The following is a 19,261-nucleotide window of genomic DNA, read 5'->3' as shown; positions in this document are numbered from 1 at the left end:
TGTACATATTTATATGTACTGTTGTGCTCTGCTAGGCAACTTTGACGTGTGCTTTTATACAATCATTTATGCTCCTATCCAAAGGGAGTCTACGGCACAATATATGCTAATACATAGCTTTTCCATATAGCTTTAGAGGATTTTTTCCTACTTTCATGTGGATTTTCAAGTGAAAGACATTATGTGCTCTTCAGTAAATAACTATGTTCTCCCCTCCTTACCTCTTCTAAACATACCCTAATTTAGGCATGTTGGCTTGGGAAAGGGTTATATTTCTATGTGAGGGAACAGTCTGGAATTTCCAAACATTTTTTTACCCTTCGAATGCCTAATAAATATGTAACATTTCAGCCAGTCCAAAAAAAAAAATCAGTATGCCCCGGAATAGCCTTCTGAGTAAACATTGGAGTCTGTAGCTAAATAAACAATTAGATTGAATATTGCAAACTCTATAAATAAGTAGAGCATAAAATAATTCTCCAGCTCCTGAAGTGGATAAACAGGATAGCTGAAGGGTGCCCAAAAGTCTGTTTTTATTAAACCTAAATCTAAAATGCTATTTTGGCTTGATTTATAGCCTACGTTAGGTTTGGGAAGTCAGCACAAAGGGGGTTTTATATTATTTCCCCATAGGTATGTGTTTGCAAAATCTGAAGAGTGTTATCCTAGATTTAATGTGATTTTTTAATGTGTTTAGTGTCAAACTTGTAAGCTATTGGAAAACAACACAGAGTCATCTCCGTTATTTTCTGCTATTGCACCTTCTTTTTACGAAATTGTGCTAATATTTAAACAATTGGCTTTTACAATCAAAAACATGCATTATCATCTTTAGTAAAAGAAGTTTGGCGGCATGCCCAGGATTAATATCAGAAATAAATACAACCAGGACTGTAGAAGATAACATCATTATGAATAAAAATAAGGTTGATTTTTAAATTCCACACCAAATGTAATGTTCCTTTTATCTTTTTAATAAGTACTGTGAGTTTCATAATGATATAAACGCAGCCATTTTCAATATTTTTCCTACCAAGACCTCCTACAACAAATAAATATCATTGTTTGAATGCATGTGACAATGACTTTAATTGGCAAAGCTATTGGAGTGGATCATATAGTGGGAAGCTTTAATGAATGTAATACATTTCGCTTTGTGATTCCGTTTTGTACCTAATTTGGGACTTCAGTCATACAAATTTATATGGTGCTTCAAGGCTACCACTATTTGTATTGTGCTAAAATGGAAGATCTATGAACAAATGCTTAGTAAGATAAGACACTTGTTTAAAATCTATTCTCCATTCCTCCAAACAAAATCTATTGAGAAATATAGAAAAACCCAAAATAACCAATGACACAGTATGCTTGTTAAAAGAATTTCCAGACAACCAAAGTTTAAAACTCAGTAGAATAAGGGACATGAGAAAAGAAGAGACTTCTAGAGGGCCGAATCATGAACTCCTTTACTCAGACTAATAAGCAGTTGCACATGTCGTCTCATTTACTTCATATGGAACTGCTCATATGAGTAAAGGCATCTATAACCTGGCTCTGAATAAATATATATTCTGCTGAGAAATATATCTTCGGCTACAAAAATGTATTATAAAACAATATAAGTGTGGAGTAGCTGTATAGGCACCCAGGGACTATTTGAAACCAGGGTTGATGTGTGGATTTCTCTATGGATTGCATGAGATGCACGGCTCAGTCCTGCAGGGTTACTAGTTTAATGGATATTTGTTGTACACAGCTCTGTTTAAAGAATACAATTTTGGAGAAAATTATCTAAAAGAAAATCTATACAGCAGAAATCCCACAAAAATGTGTGGTTTGGGTTTGAGGTCTTCATAAAGAGTCCAAGATACTGTGTCCTGAGCAAAATACCTGATAATAAAAATACAGTAAATTTACCTTTCAGGCACCATAGTCCTAAAATATGAAAGAAAATAAAATGTATTTATTTACTGAAATTAAGACTATTTTCCCTCTTAAGTGTAATCTTAATGGAACAATTGAAGAGCAGTTAGTTCCACAGCATGGGGCATCCTCGATGCAGAACTAGAGCCTCAAGCATGTTCAGCCCGCCTGCACACCTCTAAGTGCTTTATAATGAACAATAAAGCAGTCTGTGTTGGAAAGAGCTGTTGAGCTGACTAAGCATAAAGAGCGAGACTTTTCCACCTTGAAACGGTGGTCTGTACAAGCGAGTCCTCAAGCGAAAAAACATACCATTGGGTGAGCTTTCATCATGTTGGCTTACCTTGAGAAATGCAGGGAACTTCTACTGCTAGGCTTTGTCTTTTCATAAAACCTAAATTCTCTTTAGAAAACACAAAGAACACAACAGCAAGCCGCTCGCTCAGCGCGCTTGTGACTGATGAGTTGGAAAAACATTCTTTTAGACAAATGTCCATTTTGCCTTATTAATTTAAACAAGGATTTTAAAGACAAAGCCCATCAAACATTAGATAAGCATTTTAAGTTAATGGGCCATGTAGTCCTATTTTCCCACAAACTCAGGAAGCTTCATATTATGTCCTATTTTTACAGCAACATCAATTATTAATATGTATACTTTTGCTGACAGAGGACCTCGCTAAAAATGTGAGTTTCGTTATCCAGTTCTGGGTCATTAACTATGGAAAGCTTGTAAATATAATGGTTTATTCACATGGGAAGCCTTCATTAAGATGCATTATTCTATAGCTGATGTGGCTATAGTGCATTATTGAATTCACTGTCTCCATCTAATATTTGTAATTTGTTTTTAAATGAGTTGCTGTTTATAAGGCGAGTTAACAAATTTGAATTTTGCATGGCCAGAGAAATTTCTTTAAGATGGAAAAATGCTTCTGCCCCCAAGGAAAAACTATTTATTAGTGTCTGACTGCAGAGTACCACCCTAGGAGTCAAAAGCAGCCACATTAAAAGCATTCAGAGAAACAACATAGAAAAGAAATTGGCTTTTGTTTTTAACGTGCATTAAGTATATAGATGATAGCTATGAAAACTTTAAGAATTCTGGGGACTGTCCATGGAATATTGTTTGGTAGTATTCAAAGATTGTCATCTGAATGCTGTAGTTGCTGGGGTGTTTGAAGTCATGTTGTCTTGGAGGACAGTCACCACCAAAGCGGGGCAACCCCTCCATCAGGTTAATGTTTACTTTCCCCTGCATGCTTGGACACTCTATGTGTGTAGGTCATGCCTCATGACTCCTTTGTAGTCCCCTGAACATCTCCCTCTTTGAAAGGAGTATGCAAAGAAAACTCAGCAGGGCTACTGGGTTCTCTAGGTGCTGCGTGCTCTCCGAGGTCAATGAGGCCTTTAGGGTGGGATTTAGGAAAATAGGTTTCTTGATACTACCTCAAACAGGTGACATTTAAGATGACATAGAAAATGACACTTTCTGTACAAAGAGAACAGCCTAAGGTCCACAGAAAAAGCGCTCCGGTAATGTACCGTCTTATTGGCTTTGTTGCTTTGTAAAGCAAGAGGGCAGAAAAATTATTCTCTAATTCACAACTGTACCATCATTAGCAATGTTCAATGCATTTTTCCTTTCCTTTCATTTAAATTTGAGAAGGCCGGAGATCCTATTTAAAGATTTTGTTTTAAGAGTAGATTAAATTTTTTATAACTAGTGTAAAAAACCAACATACTGTGTACGCACTTAGCACTGTTTCCTTGTGTAGTCTGTCATTTTCCTTTGTTAGTTGTCTGAGTCTTTCACAAGTAAGAGTAGAAGAAAAACCCTTTTTTAAGAAAGTAGGGAAATATGATTGTAAATGCACAAAAAATTGGTTGTTGAACTCAGGAACCAGGATCGTATATAAAACTATAGTGGGTTTATTTTTTTTAAAACTCACTAATGTTAAGTTGACACTGTTCTTTTTAATTGACCCAAGTTTGAGGGTTTCTAACACTTCCCTTGGGAGACTATTCATAGCCTAGTAAGTCTCGATGCCAGGAGTTTTTTCCTTCATGTTCAGCTTTAATTTTCTTCTATTTCATCCCTTCATCCTTAGTTGTACCCTATCAACTAATTTATTTTCTTCATTGTTTATATCCTTCACCTATCGGTAAACTTATCATTGTGTCATCATTGTGATTAGTACTTAGACACCAAGATTAAATGAACTTTATATAGATTATGTCTCAATTTTACTTATTGCTTAGCCAACGTGGACATAACAAGCTCTTTCCACCCCTTCCCTTATGTGTCAATCCCTTTCCCTGCTAGTCATAGAACTAAGTTGATACATTGCTCTGTGTGAATATTCTTTGTGGTTTCTATATTTAAGCCAATCAGAATTTATTTTGAAAGATCCTGAGACATACTTCTGGGCCTAATTCACCCTGTGCTTTACCCTCCCCCACTTTCCCCCCCTCAGTATAATTCCATTGATTTCAATAGGAGTAACCCAATGGTGAAGCAGGTCTATCGTATGTATGTAACATTTTACTAAAAGCCAAATATGCATTACATGATTTTTAAATTGCAGTTCATCACTCTCCTCATTTTCCTTGAGAACAGAAGCCATCTTGTATTTCTTACGTGTATAAACCTTGTGGTCTTCACTCACAAGCAGAATCATAACGTGTGTGCCACATCCGCCTGCCATGAATCCTTCAGTAGTCATTTATCCTAGCCCCTGTTGCTTCTTGTTTCAGAATCTCTCTCCCACTCCTCTTCTGTAATTCTTGCTTATCTGGCCTTTCATATTTGAGTTAGCTCCATCTTCTCCATGATGGAAACAATCAAGCAGCAACATGTCATATCAACAGCTGCCTCTTTCCCTATTTAAATACACCATTTCCACATGAGTAATTACTGTAATTTAATTTAGGAAATATTAAGAGAAGAAAGAAAGGAATTTGGATTGATGGCCATAGAGTATACCATAACATCTAATGAAAGTACATTTGATAATTTTTTCCCCTTTTTTCTTTCATTTATTATCAAGACGTATAGAGGATTCTCACACTCTCCTTGGTATAAGTGGCACATATTGTCACTTTCTAATAAAATAGTACCCTAAGAATTAACAAGAGATAACACAGCAAGAAGCAGCCACTGCAGATCTCTCTGCCACTGGCTGTCCTTTGTATTAGTAAAGTAGGAAATTTCCCGCTGTCCACCTATAGGCCAGTTCATGGACTAACTTGGCCACTGGGTCTGCCAATGCCTGGCCAGCTGGTTTAGAATATACGCTAACACACATTCCTCATAAAGAGAGACACTGAGTTGCCCCAAGTCAGAAAAAATGTATGTGTGGTTCTCTGCCTCTCCTCTCAAATCCTTATGCTCAGAAGGGTCAGAGGAGAACCCCTCTTTGCTCATTGGGAAATATCCAACCCTCGCCCCAGATCCCACCATTCCTGGGGTTCACACCCCCAACTATTTTCCGCTCACACTCCCAGTTCTCTCTCCTTCCACCTTTCTTCTCACCACTCATGGATGGAGAGAACTTTGAGCCATAAACAATGATTCCAAATAAAATTACCTCTCGTGAGTGTCCAACCAGAATCTCCTTTTCGAAAGGCACCCTCCAACAGGATACCCACTGTGTTGTACCACAACAGTACCTGTAAGCCTGTCTATTCACAGAAACAATTATGGCAATATATAAGGGCAGGGTGCAGTAGGGTAGAGTTTTGCTGGCCTAGCTACACAAAACCAGGCCTGATGTTATTTCCCTGGCCAATACTTCTACTCATGTAGGTTGCCTTTGAGAACAGCATAGGGAACTGATCTGATAGAAGCAGCTCAGAAAGAATCTCGTCCTAGAATTTCTTTAAATTCAAGCAGATAGAAAGGTTCTGGCACGGTTTAAGAGGGAGTGGTGTCAACAGTCAGAGCAAGATCTGGGAGATAGGAGTCCTGGGTTCTCCTTTTGGTGCTGTAAACGGGCAAGTACTTAAAAAGTGGCAAAATACCTACTGCAAAGGGGTACTCTCACGTTTAATGTTTATGAAGGACACTGGGATTCTTAGGCAAAAAGATACAAGTGTAAATAATTATTGGTATTAATATTTATTGCAAAGTATTTTATGAGGATTGCTGAATGTAGACGGAATGGTTTTGGCTTCTATGGAAGCTCTGAGAATTAACCCAAGGCAATATCTTCTGAAGATATTGTCAAGTACGGAATATATGGAACTGCATCCCAAGAGCACACTGCTGCTCTAGTTTTCTTGTATGTATTTGCTCATTGACTGGTTTTGTCCATTTCGTTTCTGTATCATTTTGTTGTAAGTCACCTGAGTATGGTCCAGATACAGGAAAAATGGTTAACTGCTGTCCTGAATCAGGGCCTAAGATGATCATACCTCAGATATAGCATAAAATTCATTTTATATATTCTGAAACTAAAGTTTACTTGTTACTTGTTGGGCATCTTTTCTGTCTGACATGTGTTAGTAATCATTGGAATCTGGTGCAACACTGAAGAGAACCATCTAAATGAAACTAAACAGAAGCTGGCCAGTCCTACCGTAGAGGGCTCGCTCTTTCTTTCTTGTAGGTATTCTCTCTAGTATTGTGACTTTCAGTGAAGCGATATACAATGGTAGAACAAACAGAATGTAGAGCCTGATTCTAAAGCTCCTCTTAAGTCAATTAAAAGATTCCCATTCATTTCAGGTCAGATTGGGAGAGACCCTGTGGGGTTTTCTCCTTCCTCTGCAGAGGGGGGCACAGGTTACTTGCTTGTTTGAACTACAGTAAATGGTGGGTTCTCTGACTTAAGTCTTTAAATCATGATTTGAGGACATCAGTAACTCAGCCAGAGGTTACGAGCCTATTACAGGAGTGAGTGGATGAGGTTCTGCGGTCTGTGCTGTGCAGGGAGGTCAGACTAGATGATCATGATGGTCCCTTCTGACCTTAAAGTGTATGAGTCAATGGCCTTTGGCTCAGGCCCTTGAAAGACGTTTGGATTTGTGGGGGGTTGGGTACAAATATAAATGATGTCAGGGGAAAGTACAGGAGTTATATTTACTCAGAGTGACACAGAAGATAAGTTGAACTAAATCAGTGAATCAGTTTTAAATATATTATTTTTAACCTCCAAGGTGGAAAATACTTACTGACACAGAAGGAACACATTTTCAGTTTATAAATGATCACAGAATGGAACATACAACCTAGGAAAGTTTTAACTCAACCCCACAGATGATGTTTTTCATATTTCTTTGATTGAAAATGAAAGACTCATTTGTATCTATCCTAAAATACATATATAAAATCAATCAGAAAGCTGAGCTTATTTATTTATTTTTGTAACACTTTATTCTGACTTCTAAGCACCTAAATTCTCTTTAGCAGGTTTATCTAATCATGGGAAATTTGGGGAGCTCCTTTTTTATTACAGTGTTTGGATTTTTATTTATGTTTTACTCAAGGGAAGTGGATTTCCTAAAGGAGTTTTACCAGCTGCCACAGAATACCAGGAAACAACTGACCAAACAGTGCATATAAAAAATTTTAACTGAACAAATTAAAAACAATGTTGTCTAATTAAAAAGAACCACTCGGAAATCCAAACATTTGAAAATTCAATTAAAAAAAATCTCTGGCACCCTTCTGACATGGATAAAGTTGGCATTTGCTGCACAGCAGTCTTCTCACCTGTCTCATTGAGATCCCAGGATCCCACGCTGGAAGGATTGTTTTTGTACATAGCAATTTTGTTAATTACGGTTGAAACACTAACAATAGACCATTGTGTGCATCCAGGCACTTTTTATGAGTGTGTTTTTTTTCTCTCCTTTTTTTAATTTCTCACACATAAAATAAGGCTTAGAGAACATGAGTATCAACCCAGCATTCCAACATACGTTAAGTTTCTTTAATTTGTACCTTTTATTTTGAACCTCGTTCTCCCTTTTCATTTTCAGAACCCACCTCCTCAGTTCCAGAGGATAAGTGCTTCAGTAGCACGTGCCCAGAATGTGGAAACCAAGAGGTGTGAGGTCCAAGGGAGGCATGAGACTGAATACGAGAAAGCTCTGGTATCCATCAAGACCCATCTGAGAGAAATGGAAGGTCCTGACATCAAGGAAAGTCTTCAGGATCAGATCCGCCAGTGGTTCATTGAGTGCCGGTGAGAAGAAAGAAAATACTTGCACTATAGCAATTGCATTTACCTTAGAGGGCCTGATTCTGCCAGCATTATTCTGAGTAGCATCTTTAGTTCCAATTGGACTACTCATAGAGGAAGGACTACTTGGGTGAGTAAGGATCACAGAATCAGACAGAGAGATTAAAATTTCGGACACGTTTAAACTCCACTTTAGTTTGTATCCTAGCTTTGTGTCTACATCTGAATACTCACAAGCTGTGAGGTAATGCTTCCTGTTCGAATGTATAGGGGATAAGAGGAATCGTCAAGCCTCCCATCAGACAAACGAATTGGGATTTGCCATAGTGGATCAAATAACTGGTACTTAGGTCCCTTTTCCTGCAGCATCCAATAGCTAGTGTGAATATCCCACATGGGGCTTGATACTCCAAACATTTAAGCACATATATAATTTTACTTGTGTGTATTCCTATTGACTTCAGTGGAACTTAGCACATGAGTAAAGTTAAGCACCTACGTAAATGTTTGCAAGCTCAGACCACTGATACATATGGACTTCTAAGTAAGTTCACCTTAGGCAAGTTTTCTTTAGTTGATGAAATTCTAGATGTTCAGCTCTAACATGGTATTATTGTTGTGAAGTAGCATAATAAGGAAATACAGATTGCTTGCAAAATACTACTAATCTCCAGTACCAATCTTTGAGATCTGTTAACTAAAAGAAAATTGAGATTCAGATGGCAAATCCAGGGATTTATCAGTCAAGTGTCAACTGCTTTGCACACCTGTTCATGATTACGGTGTGTTTTGCCATTTTGGCTGTTTGCCCAATTTACATGACAGATGATAGTTTGACTTCAGGAACTGTGTCATCTACATTCCTGGTTCATATTTTGCTTTTTTGGTTGTACCTCCCTACAATATGCCTTCACGTGGTACTCAACTGTCACAAATACAGGCAGTCCTCGACTTTACGACATTTGAGTTACAACAAACGGCACTTACGATGCTTCTGTATTGACACCCTGATTCAACTTATGACTATAGGTTTCGAGTTTACAACGCTCGGTCCCAAAATGGAGTAGATCGCAGTACTGAGTTATGACGCAATTGTAAGGAACCAATTGTGTCATAAGTCCAAGGACTGACTATATTGATATCACCAGTGAGTCTTCATGTGTTTCTAAGATACACATTCTGCTAAATCCTGCTCTGCTTGTGTCTACGTGCTCCATGACTTCCTTTAGTTTCTGTTTAGTACATAACAGTAAGTGTGCGTACGAATTGTTGAAAGCCTGGAAGTTGTAGATAACTGGTGCCAATGATCATTGCATTATAGTGTTGAGCAGTTTTTCCACCCTTACTTACAATGAGTAGTATCTTTGAGAACAATGGGGCTGCTGGTGGATTACTCGCTGAGAGCAAGAATGGCAGAGTCTGACCATAAGAATCTGCGAGAGTGAAGGCAACAATATTCAGATGATAGTCTTCAAAAAGACAGACCTAAAAACTTGAGGTAGAGAGTATGTGGAATATGAGCAGTGAAACTAAATTTAAAATCTTCCAGGTTTTCAAGGACATTATTTTTTGCTGTACACTGAACATTATCTCAGCAAAATAAAGAGATAAGGGCCTGGTCCTAAGCCCATGGAAGCTCTGGTGAAATTTTACATTGACTTCAATAGGCACAGGAGAGGCCCTAAAAGACCTTGGTATGTGTGTACGTACTTGCTGAGTTTTAAAGATCTGAAAATGAAAAAGGAATAACATTAAATATAGGAAAAGAAATTATAGCAGTCATTAAGGGGTCCCATCATTAAACAGGGTTGAGATGCATGATGGGGCTAGGGTGGTGGGGCTAGGGACTTCAACCCTGCAGGAGGCACCTGCCAGGGCTTGGGGCTTCAGCAGGAGTGGGGTTGAAGTGACCCACTTGTAGCATTACTTATTAGCCAATTGAATGCAACGTGTGAAGAGTTATGGGGAAAGAGCGTTCTGTAAAACTTCCAGTGAAGAATTTGCATATTAACCACAAAGTGAGTCTTTAGTCAGTGAATTGGATACATTTTTAAACTGTTCTGTTGCAACTGAAAGTACCAATGATAGTAGGAATTCATCACAACCTGAGAAGAAAAGTAGACATAGGTATGACCCTGCCTACTTAAAGTTTGGGTTTTCATTTACTGAGGACCAAAATGATGAACACAGGCTGCAGTGTGTCATCTGCAGTAAACTGTTAGCAAATGAAACCCTAAAACCATCAAAGTTACATAGCCATTTGGAGACAAAGCACTCTAGCTATAAAGACAAGCCTCTTGATTTATTTAAACAAAAAAGCAAAGGTTTGGAAACATCACAAAAAACACTTGAATGTGTATCTACTGCCTGGTAGCAAGCATTGCATGCCTCTTACCTTGTTGTATATCACATTGCAAAATGTAAAAAAGCTCACACCGTCACTGAGGAGTTAATTTTACCTTCTGCTATTGACATGTGCTCTGAAATGTTGGGTGAGTCAGCTGCAAAAAAATTAAAAACAATCCCTCTTTCCGACAACACAATACAGAGAAGAATTTGTGATATCTTAGAAGACATCAAACTGCAAACAACTGATCATCTTTCAGTAAGCAACTGTTTTCTTTTACAATTAAATGAATCTACAGATCTGTCAAACCGTGCTATCTTGGTGGTTTATGTGAGGCATGTATGGGAAAGTGATTTTCAAGAACAGTACTTGTTTAGTGCGGATTTGCCTATTTCTACTACTGCTGCTGATATATTTGTTACACTAGATAATTACTTGGAGTCAGTGGGATTGAGCTGGTCGAAGTGTGTTAGGATTACAACTGATGGAGCCGCTTCAATGACAGACAGGGAAACATTCAGGAGCTGTTCAAAGAATCCTTTTGAAAGCATCCAATGAAATGTGGGACCACAGTTTCCTGCACAGGGAGGCCTGAGCAGCTAAAGACATGTACCTGAGCATCACTAAACTCTTAAAGATGTTGTCAAAATGGTGAGTTACAGCAAACAAAATGCCAAGAATTCACGATGCTTGCAAGTTTTCGGTCAGGAAATGGGCAGTGCACATGTACATCTGCTTTACCACAGATGAGGTTCATTGGCTATCCAGTGGCAAAATGTTGTCTCGTGTATACGAAAGTAAAAGTGAGTTGGCAGCTTTTCTTGAAGAAAAAAAGTCTCACCTGGCAGAGCACTTCAGAAACAACACATGGCTTGCTCAAATTGCATATCTGGGAGATATATTCAATCAGCTGAAGGATTTGAATCTGTCTTTACAGGGCAGAGGGCTTTACATTGCTTTGAGTAGACTGACAGAATTGCTGCATTCAAAAATACCCCTCTCTCTGTGGAACAAACATGCTTCAAATGATAGGATGGACATGTTTCATAACGTGTCTCTAGAAACAAAAAAAATGGAAATATTCTGCTAGCCAAGAAGCACTGAAGAAAATTATCAGTAAGCGTTTAACTAAGTTGCACACAAGATTCTGTGATTACTTTCCAGACGAGCAACTGAAGGGTGAAGAATGGATACAGGGTCCATTTGGAGTTGTGTTGGAAAACATGAGTCTACTTATGAAGCAAGAATCTCAACTGGTCGAGTTATCTTGTGATCGCAGTCTACAAAGAAAATATACTGAAATGAACCTTCCCCAATTTTGGTGCAGTGCTGCTGGAGAATAGCCTTCTCTTGCTTGCCATGCTGTTAGAATCATTTTGCCTTTCAGTACAACATACTTGTAGAAAACTGGATTCTCTGCCTTGACTCAACTGAAGAATAAAAGCAGGAACAGACCGGCTGTTGAACAGAACCTTCAGATTGCGCTGACTACAATTACGCCAAGCTTTGATAAACTCATCAAAGAGAAGTAAGCTCAGGTTTCTCATAAAGTGGAACCTCGGATTTATTATACTGTTGTTAACGTGTTCCTCTTGATGTTGATTTCTGCTTTTAGCTTTCTGACTGTTGAGCTGCTTTAACTTAGTATCGTTATTGTTGTTATTACATGTAGTGGGTAATAAATATTTTGGGGGCAAAATACTTGTGTGTTTTCTACTTAAGCTATTTACTGGGTCAGGTCTGGCCATCAGTGTTTATAAATGGGTTCTGGTCCAAAAAGCGTTGAGAACCTGTGCCCTAAAGAACATATAAAGCTTGCATATTATAGCAGCTACTATCATCTTTTTGAACCTAAGACTATATCTCATGTGCATGTGTATGTTTACCTGCTTTAACCTTGTAAATAATTCTCATTTCTTTTTCCTAGTTAATAAACCTTTAGTTAGTTTATAATAGGATTGGCTACAAGCATTTGGTGAGAGATCTGGGGTGCACTTGACCTGGATTTTTGGTGTCAGGGACCATCTATCACTAAGTCCAGCTTGCCTCAGTGGAAAGATAGACTGGAGTGCCCAAGGGGACTGTCTGTGACTCCATGTTAAGGCTGTTATTATGTTTGAGGAGTTCACATTTGATACTTGGTTGATGAAATCGAAGTATAGAACACACAACCAGTTTGGGGTTCGTGCCCTGTTTCCTGACAGTCTGCCCTGAGGTTGGCACTCACAGGCATGAGCCACTCCAGATATCTTGAAAGTGACACAAATCGTAATGAATTATCTGCCCTCTCTGTGGGAGGCTTCATGTAACTGACCAAAACAAGCTTCCCACAGACGTATTCATTTCCATCGGAATAGGTAAGAAGAGAATCTGCAGATTTCTAAACATGGAAGGGGTATGTAACATGTAGAACTAACCTGTCCGCATGATTCATGAGGAACCTTCTAATACTTGAAGAATTTCTGTGTCCTCTTCCCTGCATGCCTCACTGAACAGAGGCTGAACATTTGAAGTGCCAAGCTTTACATTTCTTATTACATGCCAGGATATATTTTTAATTGCCTTAAAATTAAGAAACAAAATAAACTTTTAAATGTTGCTTATTAATTGTCCTTTAACTACAACTTTTGCTTGATTTTATGATCTTCTGTGGTCTGTTAAAAATTGAGTAGAATCATAGGGTTGGAAGGGACTTCAGGAGGTCATCTAGTCCAACCCCCTTCTCAAAGCAGGACCAATCCCCAGACAGATTTTTGCCCCAGATCCCTAAATGGCCCCCTCAAGGACTGAACTCACAACCCTGGGTTTAGCAGGCCAATGCTCAAACCACTGAGCTATCCCTCCCCCCAGGTAACTGAAGAAGGTTTACAAAGATCCTTTTCTTTCTGATAAATGATGTTATATATATTAAAAAAATAAAACCTAAGCTTATTCATTCCTCCCATACCTTATATTGAATTGGAAAAGGGTGTGACAGCACATACAATTAGCAGGTGTTACCTTTCAAGACAGCTGTTATTGTATTATAAAAACAATGGGCAGATATTGAATTTCCCCACTTGTAAAAGGCAGGGCTGCCATAAATATTTACCCCCTTTCTTTACAGAAAAGACCAAGCGTAACAGCAGTCATTCTTAAATCCAAGACATTTTTTATGGGAATAGAGGTCCTAATAAACCTTCCCGACAGAGTAAATTAAATGAAAAGGTCTGTTTTGTTGTAGCACTGTCACCGGAGTCTTACTGGAGAATTCTACATTTCTTGTTTTATAACTTCTTCCCTTTTATGATCCTGGTTGTAGCTCTGCTATGCATCATTCTGCTTATCTCTCGGTGTGCTTATTTGCCTGAATCTGTACCTCTCTGCCTGGTGAATCATTTACTTGAAAATGTCCAAGCTTCTATTTTGTCTGGTTCCTGCGCACCACCCTGGAAAATAATTGTTACAAGCTTAAAATCATTTAAAGAAATATAGCCACTCACTTTAGAGAAATGCGCTGTGCATAATGGTCTCGTATTTATCACAAGTGCCCTTACAAATTGTGGAACAAGTATACAAACATTCCAAACTTAATAGCCTCTGTAATTAAATCCCTCCCAGTTGTTCCAGGTTTCAGCCACTCAACTCCCAGAGAAGCCCCCACACATTGACAATGCAGAGGTTTATGTTGTTATAGAAATTAGAAGTTACATAACTAGGGCGTTGGATTTATTCAAGATGTAGGAGGCATTTTTCTGCAAATTGAGTCCTTTTGGGGTTTCACATGTATGTGCACCATGACTAACTGCCACTCTTCTCTCTCCATGGAAAAGCTTGCAAAAGGGTGTGGAGAGCAGAAGCAGCATGAAAAAATAGAACAGGAGGACTTGTGGCACCTTAGAGACTAACAAATTTATTAGAGCATAAGCTTTCGTGGACTACAGCCCACTTCTTCGGATGCATATATATGCATCCGAAGAAGTGGGCTGTAGTCCACGAAAGCTTATGCTCTAATAAATTTGTTAGTCTCTAAGGTGCCACAAGTCCTCCTGTTCTTCTTTTTGCGGATACAGACTAACATGGCTGCTACTCTGAAACCTTTCATGAAAAAATAGTGTTTCTCATATGCTTTTTATTGCTGATTTAAACCTAAAACCACAACCCTGAACACAATAGCAGCACTCACTTGTAATTCTTCAAAGTAACTACCTCTTAGTGTGTGATAACTGCAAACCCAAGCTACAGTCAGCACTAAACAGTCAAAAGACATGAAAGCGCTCCTGTGTACATTGAATAAAAAAAAGAGTACCACCTTTGTCAAATTTCTTGGGATAATGAATTTAGATTCATTTTGGAAAGAAGTCAAGATGAAAAATCAGAAATCAAGATGAGGTTTTTATTACTGAAGATAGCCTCAAGAGTCACAGGGGAGAGCCTAATATACAGGATTCGCTGTAATGTCTCTTATGCCCTCTAGCTGTAACAAATTATTTTGTGAATTTCTTGGAGGATTTATATGTCTCTGCTCAGTGCTCCAGGGAACATTTCATCAGTGGCATTGCTGACCTAATAACAGGGGATCTAAGTAATAGCAACTTTTATGTACATGTTATGTGTGATTCCCACAGATTTGGGGATTGCTTTTCTGGAGGAAGGAGGCAGCCAGGGATAAATGTGCTCTCATAATAGGCTTATGCTTTACTGATTAGCTTCGAAAGATCCTCTTGCTCGGCCTGTTGACTTGAGTGCTGTCAAAATGAACCGTCTGAGCTTCACTGTGAATGAATGAGACTCATTTTAAAGCAGGCGGTTCCTGTGCTTTATTGATTCATTTTAAGCATTCCTGACTGCCAGCTCAGCCTTTGATCAAGAGGGAAGCAGAAAAGAAATAGGAGGTGATCACGTTATATTTTCCTTTTTCATAAGACTGTTTTGTTGGGCTGAGATTAATGCCAAGATGCTTGTTCACAGGACTCCATGGGAAGCAGAGAGGGAGGGAGAGAAAAAGGCGGGAGGAAGATGAATGGAGGAAGAGTTTTTTCATACTGAAAGTCAACAGACTAGGGAAAGCATTTATTTGTGTAAGGCTGGGGCTGCCATATTCCATTTCACATTCTGAACTCATTACTCTTTCTATAGGTAACTCTACTGTTTGTGAAAGGTGCTGGATGACAGCTCCGGCAGCTGAAGTCCTGCCCATGGGACGGATACAGCTTTGAGCCATAGTAATACTGAGCAGTGGCCCCAGCACTGTACCCAGCGGAGGAACTGCTTCTGGGGGTCCAAGAGGACGTACCCGTTCTTTCAAGCACAGTCTGAAAAAAGCCTGACTTCTTGGTACACACACATCTTCAGCCCTGGCTGGAATGCTCTAGCTATGAATGACCACGCGAGAGGATGATAGTACTCAAAAGGCAGCAAGCAGCTAATATCAAAATAGCTACTCTGATTTTTACTATAAAAAACATAATTAAAAAAAGACAGCTGTTTAACAGCTTATAAATGTTCCCAGTGTGTCCTTCCCTCTATCTGATTGAGGAGATGGTGGCACATACTCACCGGTCTTTGGCACCACACGCATGTGCCATCCCACACAGAACCAAAAATTCAGAGCAAGGCTATCGAAGAAGCCATTGCCATGTCCCCTCAGATCGGTTCAATCACTGCAGGTAATGAGGACACAACTCCTGTAAGTCCCTTCTATCAACTGGCAGAGACACAAAGCTTGCTGTCTGGACAGCCTGGGATGTTACTACAGCTGTATCAAGGCAAAGGCAACAGCAATGCAGAGATGGTTGTGGCTCCATGGTTATGATCAGGAGGTTTATAGCAGAACTGAGGTCCTTCCATTCAAGTCATGGGACCCGTTTAAAGAGCAGTTGGAAAAGTCCTCATTGACTTGAGAACTGGATCAGATTTTTCTTGTAGGAAGGCTGGTACAGGAGCAGGGCCCATGGCAGATGTCCTCAGAAGTCTTTCCATGAACTGCGTGTTTTGGAGAAGTAGAGATCCACACACCAGAAGACGCCGCCAGTTCCCTGAACCAGGCACATCCTTTGCGTCTGCTTCAGCCACCCAGTGAGTTAGAAGATACACCTGGAAGCCTGCAACTCACCTCTTTTATACTCCTCCCCTTTTGGGGGGGAATATCTGGGTAAATTCTTAAAACCATCTACCTGTAATAATTCTATTCCATACAGACCAGAAAAAATGAAGAGGTTAGTTCAGTCAGTTCCACTCTAGGTCACTCTCCAGCCCCCATCCTCACCTTTTTTCAGGTATCCTTCCCATTTGCTGAGAGATTAAGTAAACTCCGCTTTTTCCAGTGGGACCTATAGAAGATGTTCCTCATCAGTATTGAAGAAAGAGGGCTTTACTCCTGCTACTTCTTTATTCCCAAAAGACAAGAGGAATTAATTATATTTTGACTTGGATAAGCCTCAACAGGTTCATCTATATTTTCAGATACAAGAGGGTAACAAACTAAGATTTTGCATAGGCAAGAATCACTACTAGTACAAAATGCACCCCATTGGCCTATCCATAGCACCATAAAATCATCAACAGGTATCCTGCACATTTTCTTGAATTCAATTCAGGGGACCAGCTCTGTGACGTTGGGTGCCTTAACCCACTTCCTGCTTCAGTCGCTGTATCTCTGAATCAGATAATCATTCCGAGCCGTGTGGTAACTTCCACAGGAGACACCATCAATTCCATGAGAGCAATGGCCTTTCTACCACAGGATATATTTCTGGAGATGCTGAATGCCACCGGGAGCAGGCTTTGAAGATAAAAGTTTGACAATTTATTCTTGGTATGAACTATTTAATACTTGAGCTTGCAGGCAGCTAAGCTGAAACATGGATGGAATTTTCCTTTACGAAAGGAAGAGTAAAACTAAGAATATTTTCTAATTAAGGAAATGTAAACACTAATGGGCAATGTTTGGGTCTTCCCTCACTTATCTAATAAGCTTCCATTGTGTATCTAGTTGTTACATGTACTAATTTTGGTAGAAATATTGAGGACTGGAAAGACCAAAGAAAATGGAGTGCAAATGCATGACTTTCTCAGCAGACGATAAGCCAAAATCAAAAGCCCAACTTCCAATGTAATGTGCCTTTGAACTGAGGAAAAGTAACATTATGATAAATATGAGTATTGTTTTTGTGGGGCATAAAAAAAGAGCAAGATGAAAATTACCCAGCAAGATGATTCTGAAGAACAACATGTGAGGAGGCCAAATCTGTAGCCATGATTCTACCAGACATTTCCCACTGGTGGGAGTCAAAACTCTGGATTTGTTAGCAATTTAAACAACGACAAATTTAGTTGTCTTTTCTGATTGCTTGGAAACCCCTCTCCACCCTGTCCAATTTAAAAGTGTGAACCCCTCTATTTCCAAAAGGAGTGTCATGTGAAATTAAGTCCATGTGTAGTTAACCTGTTTTATAGAGTGTTGCTGGATTTACAGGGGGCAGGGGACACTTTGGAAGCTTCTGTGTAGTGGCAAAAGTTGCCTACTTCAGTGCATTCTGGAAATTTACGAGTGTGCTGATATTAATGGAGGCAGCTCGATGGCTTTTGGGGGGGATCTGCCGGAAGCCCCATAGTTCATATATTTTTCATACTTGGTGAAACACAGATAAATCTTTGTGGCATGCATCTGAAACAGACCAGTTGAAGCCCAGTGTCAGGCCTCCAGAGAGAAATTGATAATTTCACTAGCTCTGCTTTCTGAATCATTACTGTGAAGCATGTCATTTCCCATTCGCATAAGGTTTCTGAGTTTATACTTCAAATTAAAATGATTGCCAGTTCTACCAGGTGATTTAAAACATATGCAAAGGATTCTGCTACTATTCTTTAATTTCTTAATTTGTTTACTAAACTGTCAAAACTTTGAAGTAATCGAGGAGCATAAAATATGTCTTAGGTGCAAATCAAGATTCCTACAGGCTTACAGTATAACAAATGGCCCCTCTGAAAAAAATCCAACATTATGCATCACTCTGCAGTTTACAGACACATAAGGGTATGCTTGTAGATAATTTCAAGTTTGAACCACTCACAAGTTATACACATAACCTTTGCAAGCAGTACTGTTCCCCCCAGCTCTGCTCAAAACAAATGTTCAAACATCTTGAGTCACAAAAAGTTATTCGTGATCTTCCCTGTTGCAACCTTTATCCTCTCAAGACCTTCAGTGCACATAAAGGTATTCCCATTCAAATCAGCAGAATTACTCATAGAGCAAGGCGCTACTCACCATAAGGATATCAGAATCAGGCCCAGAGCATGCAAAAGTGCACTTGTATGTCTGTAAAGCATCTAAAAGACAGGCTCCTGCTTCAGTGAGCTGGCAATCCAAGGAGATCACACCTGAAAGACAGACAACCCAGTGGCGCGAGAAAAAATGTCTTGTGCTGCATACCTGTGTTATGTCTACTTTAGAGTATGTCTACACTGGCAGAGCTACATCACGGGCAGTTACATCACCACTCAGACAGCGCTGAAGGGAAACCACTGTTGTGTGTTCACACTGTCAGTTGCCTGCGCAATAGCGTGTTCGCACTTGCAGCTGTATTCGGAGCGGTGTACTCTGGATAGTGCATCATGACATCACGCAGAAAGTCCTCTTTAGTTCTTCGTGGCCGCTTTATAATTCTGTGCAGCTGTTCAGCCAGTGATAACAAAGAGGGAGGCTGGACTCCCAAGGTCATATATGTGAACTCAAAATACAACATTTTACAGAAGCAGTATTGTTTGCAACACAGAGACCACTGATTCAGTGATTTAAAACACAGCAACTATTCACATA

General features: G+C 39.3%; 1 protein-coding gene across 3 annotated transcripts in view; it reads left to right on the top strand.

Moving 5' to 3' along the window:
• IQCA1 (IQ motif containing with AAA domain 1) overlaps positions 1-19,261 on the top strand; it is a 151,365-nt gene that overhangs the window by 27,639 nt on the left and 104,465 nt on the right. For all 3 annotated transcript variants that reach the window (XM_042854528.2, XM_042854525.2, XM_008172583.3), the window contains exon 6: positions 7,909-8,114. In XM_042854528.2, coding sequence (XP_042710462.2) covers positions 7,909-8,114 — 206 coding nt within the window. The remainder of the gene's footprint in view (positions 1-7,908; positions 8,115-19,261) is intronic.

The sequence above is a fragment of the Chrysemys picta genome, chromosome 11 (genome assembly GCF_011386835.1).
Source record: "Chrysemys picta bellii isolate R12L10 chromosome 11, ASM1138683v2, whole genome shotgun sequence".
Classification (NCBI taxonomy): Eukaryota; Metazoa; Chordata; order Testudines; family Emydidae; genus Chrysemys; species Chrysemys picta.
This window is presented reverse-complemented; position numbering and strand designations above follow the sequence as displayed.